The sequence below is a fragment of the Larus michahellis genome, chromosome 1, assembly GCF_964199755.1.
Source record: "Larus michahellis chromosome 1, bLarMic1.1, whole genome shotgun sequence".
In the NCBI taxonomy this organism is placed as follows: domain Eukaryota; kingdom Metazoa; phylum Chordata; class Aves; order Charadriiformes; family Laridae; genus Larus; species Larus michahellis.
The window spans coordinates 198,560,849-198,570,648 of NC_133896.1; the positions used below are offsets into that span (position 1 = coordinate 198,560,849).

Sequence of the window (9,800 nt, forward strand, 5' to 3'; positions counted from 1 at the left end):
CGGGGGCCGGGCGCGGGGGTACCCCCGCGCCCGGCCCCCGTCGCCCCGTGGGGGGAAGGGGAGGGGGGAAGCGGGGCGCCGGCGGTCTGTTCTCCTCACAGGCAGCGGCGCAGCGCCGAGCCGCCGCCTCGGAACTCTACATCCCGCTGCCGCCCGGCTCCCTCCACTCACTTTTATATTTGCGCGCCCTTTCAATCCTCAGTGACGTGTCCCGCGTCGCTCCCAATCGTCTGAGCTCTCTGGTCAGGACAATGGAAGGGCCTCGACCAATCGGAGCGGCGGCTGGCTTGGCGGCAGCCAATGGGGACGGGGCTGTGTTGAGAGTAATGTTACCAGCGTTGAGAGTGTGAGGAGGCTGCGTATCGATCCCGCTCTCACAGCCATTGCGGTGCACCGGGCTACACAGGGACCCAGGCAGCGCTGGGGCCGGGCGGGCGGCCGGGGTAGCGTCTCTGGGGCTCGGGGCCGAGCGAGGGCTGCGTGCCGACTCTGACACGGGTGAGTACGCGCCGGGGGCCGCTGGGCCGGCCGGGCGCGCTCGCCCGCTCGCTCGCAGCCGGGCGGTGAGCCGGAGCTGCCCGCCGCGCCGCCGCCGCTGCCTGCCCGCCGAGCGCGGGGCAACGCCGGCTGGGGCGCCGGCACACAAAGGCGAGCCCGGGCTGCGCCCCGGAGATCCTTCCCGGCCGGCGAGCCCCCCGGCCGGGGCGGGGCGGGGGCGCCGGGGGCGCGGGCGGCGGGCGACTTCGGGAGCGGGGCGGCGAGAGGGGGTGAGGGAGAAGGGGCGAAGGAAGCCGCCCGGGCCGGGGTTGGGGGGGGTAGAGCGGCCGAGGGTCGCCCGCCGCGGGGGGCGCGGGCCGCGCCGTGCCCCGCCGTAAGCCGCTTACGGTGCCTCGCCGTAGCCATCGCTGCGGCGGCGGGGCAGCCGGCGGGCACAGGCGCGGCGGAGGCTGCGGGGGGCTTCCGGCGGGCCGCAGTGCACCGCCGGCCGCCGCTGGGGCCGGGAGGAGCGCGAGGCCAGCGGGGCTTGGGCCGGGGAGCCGCTGGCCCCGCGGCCGCCCGGCTATAACATGGCTGACGGGAGCCGCGAGCGAGAAAACAAGGCGAGCGGCGGCGGCGGAGCAGAGAGGCGCTCGGGCGGGCGGGGGCGCAGTTCGGGGGAACTTTTTTTTTCTCCAGCCGCCGCCGCTCGCCCGGGAGCGGGGGCCGAGGGGGCCGCGCAACTCGGCGGGGCGCGGGAGCGAGCGGGGGGGTCTCCCCGCCGGGGCTCAGCCCGCTCCGCCGGGGCTCCTCGGGCAGGCGCTGGAAGCGCGCCGGGCCCCCCCTTCCCCGCTCCCACCCACCTCCCCCCGTCTGCCTCCCGCCCGCCCGCCCTCCCCCGGCTGCAATGGCTGAGCCTGTGCGCCAGGGTAGCGGGCGCGCTCACACAAAGGGAAGGGAGGAAGGAGCCATGTTCTCTGCGCGGCGGCGGCGGGCGCGGGCGACGCCAGCAGCGGCCATTCCGCGCCGCCCCAGCCCCTGCCGCCGCGGGTCGCCGCCCGGCCCTGCCGCGGCCCCTCGGCGGGGGTCCCGCGGCCTGGCCTCCCCGCCCCGCCCGCCGGGCCGTGGGGGGGGTGTGGTGGTGGCGGGGGCGGGAAAGGCGGGGGGGGTTGGGGGGGTGGCGGCTCGCTTCTCCTCAGCGCACAAAATGGAAGGAGCCTCGGCGGCGGGTGACCTCCTCCGCCAGGAGCCTGCGCCATGGCGGCCGCTCCCGCCGCCACCGTCGCTGCTGCGGCGGCGCAGGCCGCGCGGGGCGGGCAGGCCGCGCCTCGCGTCGCTGGCCCAGGCCTCATGGCGGCGGGGAGCGGGGCAGGCCTCGGGCACGGCGCGGGGGGTGGGCCGGGCGGGGGCGGCGGCCGGGAGGGCGCTTTGTCCCCGGGCTGGGAGCGGGGGTCGCCGCCCGCGGGCAGCCGCAGCCCCGGTGGCCGGCTGCTGGGCATGTGCTTGCCGCCAGCTGGCTGCGAGCCCTCGCGTGAAGACAAAATAAAACTTTCACAGATTTTCCCTAATAACGGGACTCTTATTTTTTATTATTTTTTTTTACTATTTTTTTTTTTTCCTCCCATCCCCAGCAGGCCTCTTGGGGGACTCCTGAAGTTTCCCTCTGTCCCCTCTCGCAGGGGGAACGTCCAAAATGGCGGGAAGGAGGCTTTTAAAGGCCAGCGTAGGGCTGCAGCCTGCGGGTCGGGCTGCCCGGTCCTCCCCGCAGCTCCTCCGCCCCTCGGCAGTCCCCCTGACCCGCGTCCCCCGGCCCTGGCCGCCTTCCCCCCCGCCGCCGGCCCGGCCCCGGGTGCAGGCTGGCTCTGGAAGCGTCTCCATGGCAGGCAGGAGCGGCTCCCGGTTCTTCAGCCCTCTTGTTTACTTGATAGAAACTTCAAACCGGACGTGTTTAGTCACAGAGCAGAAATCTGTTTCTGTCTATCCGCCAAACCGATAGGAAATGCTGCTTCTGTGGCAATACGGGCAGGCGGTGCGTGCGCTTCCCCCCTATTTTTTATTTTATTTTTTTTCTTTTAATTCCTGCTGAAGAGCTGAGTTTTGTCAGGGTGCAAGTGTTTTTTTTCCAGGGAGTTATGAAGAAATACTCTGAATGTCTGACTTGGGTGTGAAAGTTGCAGGAAGGTATTTTTCATTCCCTCTCACTCCCTGAAAGAATCAGATAGTCCTCGCGCTGAGTGCAGCTTTGCTAGTTGTATGTAAATGTCATACTTTTAGCGTCCCTGGCTTGGTTATAACATGTTTGACCAAGTGAGGTGTTTCATTCCTGTATTTCTAGGTATATGTACAAAGAGGGAGTAGGTTTTTGCAGTACACTTAAAAGGAGAGTGATGGCATACAAAAATAATAATAAAAATTAAAAAATACATGTCTTCTGCAAATGAGCACCAAAGGCCTCTGGGGGAGGGGGATAGAAATATAGGCTTTAGGAAGGAAAAAAAAAATAATCCATGAAGCCACCTAAGACAGGGTACTCAGGTACTTTTTTTCTCCTTTCAATATGATTTTTTTTCTTCCAAGCATAGGATTGATTCACTAGCAGTAATCAAGGAGTGCAGTCTCCACTGCATTGATGCTAGTGCTTGCCTTCGGATTGCATGGAAGGGACATTTTTGTTTGCAGGAAACCAGAACTGCACGTTTTGAAGGCCGTTTGAGATTTCAGGTTGCTTGCACCCACATCACCTTAAACGGTGACAGCAGGAATCTTCAGTAAATTTTCCAGAATAGAAACTTCTTCCTGTTGTATGATTTTGGAATACTGCTCCGACGTGTCTTGTTTGGCATGATCCTTCATTGTGGCTTCCTTCCCACACTGGTTTGTAAAAAGTTTTGAAGGTGTCTTTTTTTTTTTTTTTTTCCTCTGTTAACAGAAAATCATCAAAAATGGGCAAAGGCGATCCTAAGAAGCCGAGAGGTAAAATGTCTTCATACGCCTTCTTTGTGCAAACCTGCCGGGAGGAGCACAAGAAGAAACATCCAGATGCTTCAGTGAACTTTTCAGAGTTCTCAAAAAAATGCTCAGAACGATGGAAGGTAGGAATAACGGCTTAAAAGCACCAGAAAACCTTTAACAATTGGTTTGTGTGAAATACTATTTGAGACTGTAAATTATTTATTTAAAAGTTCATGTTTTAGGTAAGTATGAAGTGCAGTTGTAAGATTAGCGGTAACTATTCGTTGTTCTTGCCTTGCCTTTAGCTCCCCCAACTGAAATTTTGGAATGGACTTGGATATGCTTTTGAAAATGCCTATGTTTTGATTCTTAAGGGTCTCTTACAATTTGAGATATTCTATGATTCTAATTGCTTTCTAGACTATGTCTTCTAAGGAGAAAGGGAAGTTTGAAGATATGGCAAAGGCTGACAAACTTCGTTATGAAAAAGAAATGAAAAACTATGTACCACCTAAGGGGGAAACAAAAAAGAAGTTCAAGGATCCAAATGCACCGAAGAGGCCTCCGTGAGTAGATCTTTAGTTTTAGGTTATCTTGTTCGGGAGCATCATACCTGGAATGTATCTATTAAATGATCACTTTATCCGGGTTTAGGAGCTTCAGAGATGCAAGAGATGATTTTCCTGACCAGTGGCATAAAGATAGGTTGAAATTTTAGTTAGGAATTACATGTTTATGGATTCAGGTTGGCCCTCTTTCTTTTAAGTCGGAATAACGTCAGCCTTTAAAAGGGGATGCAAAAATTGGCGACATGCACTTCTGACTCATGTTTCTAGTTTCTGTTAAGAGGGTAATTCTAGTGTAAAATGACAGTAAAATATTTCAGGCCCTGCTTTCCCCATCTGTTGGCTTGAGCAGAATTTTTGATTGGCACTCCACTTAAAATTAGGAGGCTTTTGCACAGAACAGGTGAGAAGGATGGTTTTGCACAAAGAACAGCTTGGAGAATTAAAACTTGAGCCACTACATGAAAACTACTGACTTGAGGTGCACCCGGTAGTAGACACCAGTACTTTGTAGCCATATATTTTTGTGTGTGTTTTAAATGGCGCTAATGCTAAAGGGAACAGGTTCCTGTACAAGTGCATGTTCCTATTTGGGCTGATGCTGTCATCTGGAAATCCTAAATTTCATAACAGATATTGCAGCTTCTCTGTCTTTAACAGTTCTGACATGACGTTTGCTCCCCTGGTATTTCATTCATTCTCCTTTTTTAAGATTTTCTCTGCATGTGGTATGTAAAAATTTGCCCTTCTAGGGGTCTTGCCAAAAATGGGACCAGATGTGTGGCGTTACTGAAGAGACAAGGGTGTGTTAAGTTTTTGAAGTAGTTTACTCAGTTCTGATACTTTCCACAGTAATAAACATTTGTCTCACTCTTAGGTGCTTCTCCAAAATGCCCTTAGGAAACAATGATGAAGGCCACAAAACTTTCTGTAACAGTAAAGTCTAAAATTAAAATAGTCTTCTCTTTTTCTTTTCCTGTGGTTTTTTTTTTTTTTTTTCCCCTCTGTAGTTCGGCTTTTTTCTTGTTTTGCTCTGAGTTTCGTCCAAAAATCAAAGGAGAACATCCCGGTCTGTCCATCGGGGATGTTGCAAAGAAACTGGGAGAGATGTGGAACAACACCGCTGCAGATGATAAACAGCCTTATGAAAAAAAGGCTGCTAAACTGAAGGAGAAGTATGAAAAGGTAACATCAGCATTTGTGGAGATGGTTTGGGGAGGTCAAGCCACAACTTAGATGGTTTTTTCTTTCTTGTCTACTCTGATACCTGCTTTTACAGATTATAATATGGTAATGACAAATGTCATGATATTTGTTGGAAAATACCACGTGAGGGAGCATACGGTTTATTACCATAACACTAAATTGCATCCTTTGTGTTGAACTATTTACATTCATCTGTAATTCAGGACCATCAGTGATGGTTTAATAGATGCCATGGTGCCTGTATTGTTATTAAAACAATAGGTCACAGCAGGATCTGAGATAAGTTGGTAGTATTAAGTAATGCCAGTAAAGAATAAATCGGTTTCCCCTAATTTTGGAAGTATTGAGGAGCATCCCAGAACACTAGGGTAATTGATACGCATAGATACTTTCTTTAAGTTGTTATTGGGGTAATGTCAGAATGCTAATGAGATGCTAGTTTTAGACGTGTTTTTCCTGTACCTATTTTGTGTCCATCTCCTTTCTAGTAATTAACATAGTTAATAATACATATGAAGCAGCATGTCATACGATTTCTTGAATTATTAAAGCTAAATCCCGTCATCATAATTGAAGCTCTAGAAATGTGTTGTGCACATGGAGTAGTGTTACATATGTTTTTATTTCCAGAGTCAGATTCCCATCCCAATAAGAGGAAAAGTAAGGGAGGAGGGGGAGGCATGTTGGCCTCCCCTGGTGATGTTTTACAATGGATCAGCAACCACCTATAGCTAATGTATACCCCCTATATCCATTCGTGTGCTGTGACCTTCCTCTGGGTATTTCTCTCCTGCTGGCAAACAAAACCACTTTAAAATTGTAGCATTGTAGTGAGCAAGGTGGCCCCTTTGAGTCCTAATTATGTGCTGGAGAAGAACTGCAGGTCTAGAAGCTTTCCCGCATTGTCCTTCCTCCGCAATTTAAACTCTTCAGTGTGGTAATTGTACCTACAGCCAAGACAACTCATAAGAGATTTTTTTAAATGGTAGAATTATTAATCTTTGTTCCCAGATGTTTTAATCTCTAGTATTGTCTTTATTTCTTACACTTACAATGGGGTTTTAAGGTGTAGGAATCTCAGTATTTCACTGCTTGGCCTTTGGCTGAGTGATATCGTATCTTCTGAAAATTTTAAGGGAGTCTGAGGGATTGGTAAGATTAGCGGTATAATGTTAACTGGGTGGGGAATATTTGAAGATTTGGACCGTCTGAGTAAAGGTATTGACGTTTCTCTGTAGCTGGTATCTTTAAGTCCTGTAGATGAATCCTGTTACGCAATTGTTTTTATTATTTTGGCACAAAGTTGGGAAGTCTAACCTTTTTTCTGGCTTGGTCTCCCAGGTACAGTTTTGACTCCCCTATAACAGGAACTGAATTTTGTGTGTTATAAACCACTAGAATAAATTTATTGCATGCAGAAGGTGGCACTGTCTACCCTTTAATCAAGTTCTTATACCTTTTATTTTGTAAACTTCAGTTAGGCAGAATTCTGTAGAAGTGCTCTTCGCAGAGGCATAACGTTGCAAATATTGGGCCATGTCATCCTAACGTGTTTTGGATGGCTAATTACAATTTTGCGCCTCAGACAAGGATTTTCCTGTGCGTTTCTTTGGGCCTTGTAGAAGGTAGGGCTAGAAAGGGACCTTAAGAGGTCTCCCTACTTCATATCCTTATGGGACTGTGGGCTCAGCTGTGGCTTTACCGTCTGAGGCTGCAGCTTTTCCAACCTGTTCCCAGAAGCCTAACAGCTTCCTCAAGAACCATAAGCAGCACGTCGCAGCGCGCCGGTATCATTTCTGTGTTAGAGGGTTCCCCTTTGGTGTTGAGCCTGGGTTCACCTCAAAACTGAAGCTGTGTCTCCTGGTGCTCCCCCAGTGGATGCAGAGAAGGGACAGACACCTGGGTGGCTCGTGGTTTCCCCAAGTGCCGTTTGGAAGTTGCTCAGAGCTCTTGGCTGGTTAAATCTTTGAGAGATTCTTCCTGCTTTTCTCCTCCAAGGATATCGCTGCATACCGGGCCAAAGGGAAGGTCGATGCAGGCAAAAAAGTAGTTGCCAAGGCCGAGAAGAGCAAGAAGAAGAAGGAGGAGGAGGAAGACGAGGACGAAGATGAAGAGGATGAAGATGATGAAGAAGAGGAAGAGGAGGAGGATGAAGATGATGATGATGATGAATAAGTCTCTTTTAGAGCAATTTCTTTCTTGTCTATAAAGCATTTAACCCCCCTGTACACAACTCACTCCTTTTAAAGAAAAAAAAAAATTGAAATGTAAGGCTGTGTAAGATTTGTTTTTAAACTGTACAGTGTCTCTTTTTTTGTATAGTTAACACACTACCGAATGTGTCTTTAGATAGCCCTGTCCTTAGTGGTATTTCAATGGCCACTAACCTTGCCTGGTACAGTGTGGGGGTTGTAAATTGGCATGGGAGTTTTAAAGCAGGTTCTTGTTGGTGCACAGCACAAATTAGTTATACGAGGGGATGTAGTTCATTTCTCATCTTCAGTTGTCTCTGATGCATCATAAAAAATAATTGTTGTTCTGTTAACTGAATACCACTCTGTAATTGCAAAAAGGAAAAAAAAAAAGTTGCAGCTGTTTTGTTGACATTCTGAATGCTTCAAAGTAAATACAATTTTTTTTTTATTAGTATTGTTGTCCTTTTAATAGGTGCCCTTGAAAAAATCATACTTTTTCTTTTCTCTCTCTCTCTTTTTTTTTTTTTTTTTTTTTTTTTTTTGAGGGGAACTCATCTTTTGCTTTATTGAATGCCCGTATGGGATCACGGGAATATTACAGTTTTCATCTTTCATATAACCAGCTGATAAACAAAGCTTTGATCCGCATACCCTGCATAATCATGATAGGGTAAGAAAAGAAATATATAGGCATACGATGAAAGAAAATATTCTTCCGTAACTGGAATCAAAACAAAAAAGTTCAGTCTCAACAAGCTGATATTTGTTCAGATTTTTGTGAAATGTAATATTCTGTTGAGTTGCATGAGTTTACCAGTCTTGGAGAGTTGAGAAGTATAGAGTTCAATTTTACAGAAATTAATACTTTGGGGAAGGGGGTGGGGAGGGCGGGGGGAGGCGGGAGGGACTGTTAAATTTTGTCCTAGAAGGACCCATAGGAAGAGTGTATGTCCATCCGGTGTAGAGAAATTTACATGTGTGACTCCGTTACCATGTAATGGAAGTTGTATTTGTAAATCTCTGAACACTTCGAGCGATGAGCGTACCTAAAAATGTGTAAAGTTAAAAGCATGAAATTACCATATTATTTTTTGGTGACAGGTCTGGTGATGGCCACGGGCTTTATACCATGAAACTCTCCTGGTAGCAAATGGCCCACGAGAAATGATTTTTCTTTCTAAGATTTCTATAAATGGTACCATTATTATTTGTTAAATCTATGTAAATTCATATTTGTATTCTTGAAATTCTAGTTTTAGCCCTTTAAACAAAGTTGTATATTGTCTCAAATTGAAAATGAGATAAGATGTATTTTTCCTGTTAGGTTTTATACCGCACTCTTGATGTTTGCCCATTTTTAAGTTAAATATAGCTGTATGGAAAAGTACATTTTATTAAATTTTGCATTAAAAAGTGAAATGTTTATGGTATACCAACAATGTCTAATTTGGTCAAATATAGTTCTCTTCCAAAACCAAAGCTAAGGGGTTTTTTTGCATATTTAGTAAAACTTCAAGTGCTGGCAACTGTAACTATTTTCACATATACCTGCTTACCAGTTTGGGGGACAATTTGGCGATTTTGTGGTTACAAAATTATGGTTCTCTTAAGTGCCAGTGTTTAAAAAAAAAAAAAAAAAAAAAGCATTCTTGTAATTTTACACGCTTTTGTGATGGAGTATTGTTTTGTTATACAATTTTGACTTTCAGATTCTTATTTCAATTTGCATTTATGTATAACTTCAGGAGAAATATTGAACATCTGAATCCTGGATGATACTAATAAACTAATAATTGCAGAGGTTTTAAATACTTAGTTAAGTGGCTCACTTAATATCCTAGGGGTTGGGGGTTCTATTTTTCTTGTGTGTTGGTGTTTGCAGATTATGTACATTCCCCGCTTTCTGTTTCAAACAGAACAATGATGCTGTTCGCAAGGTCTCGATATAGAAAGTTTAGGACAGATAGATTTTATTTTTATTTTTATTTTTCTTAAACTGGATATTACCCGTTCCAATGCTCATAACTGATTACAAATAAATTGTCTGTGCTGAAGGGTTTTTTTGTTTCCCCAGGTCATCAGAGGGAAGTAGACACATTTCTTGTTCTTGGAACAAATGTACTTAATGAGATCCCTGTAATCTTGTGCCTTTGTTCTCGGTGCTTGGTGTTGACAGAAGTAACGGAGAGGATTCAGCTGATCTCAAAAGATGAGTCGCAAGTGCTTACCCAGCAGCCAGGTGCGGCGTTTGCCTTTATCTTTGGGGTTAGCACGCTGGTAACAAACGCAGCGTGTGCAAGGCTGAAGAGGGTAGGTAATACTATATATGCTACTTTCTGAGGAAAACCAAAAACCCCGGTACTGTGCTGCAGAGGCTGGTGATGGTTGGGAGGTGACCAAAGCC

The 9,800-nt window shown here is 47.7% G+C and overlaps 1 protein-coding gene across 3 annotated transcripts; it reads left to right on the forward strand.

Annotated features, from left to right (window-relative positions):
- The first annotated feature begins 292 nt into the window (after positions 1-292).
- On the forward strand, positions 293-7,847 carry HMGB1 (high mobility group box 1). 3 transcript variants are annotated; one of them, XM_074568266.1, is made up of 5 exons: positions 293-498; positions 3,407-3,569; positions 3,850-3,995; positions 5,006-5,180; positions 7,200-7,847. In XM_074568266.1, the coding sequence occupies exons 2-5, from the start codon at positions 3,420-3,422 to the stop codon at positions 7,374-7,376; spliced, it is 648 nt and encodes a 215-aa protein (XP_074424367.1). In that variant the 5' UTR covers positions 293-498; positions 3,407-3,419; the 3' UTR covers positions 7,377-7,847. The 3 variants fall into 3 exon arrangements, with proteins under 3 accessions (XP_074424367.1, XP_074424376.1, XP_074424358.1); XM_074568275.1 differs by lacking the exon at positions 293-498 and adding an exon at positions 978-1,100; XM_074568257.1 differs by lacking the exon at positions 293-498 and adding an exon at positions 2,416-2,658.
- Positions 7,848-9,800: the final 1,953 nt, after the last annotated feature.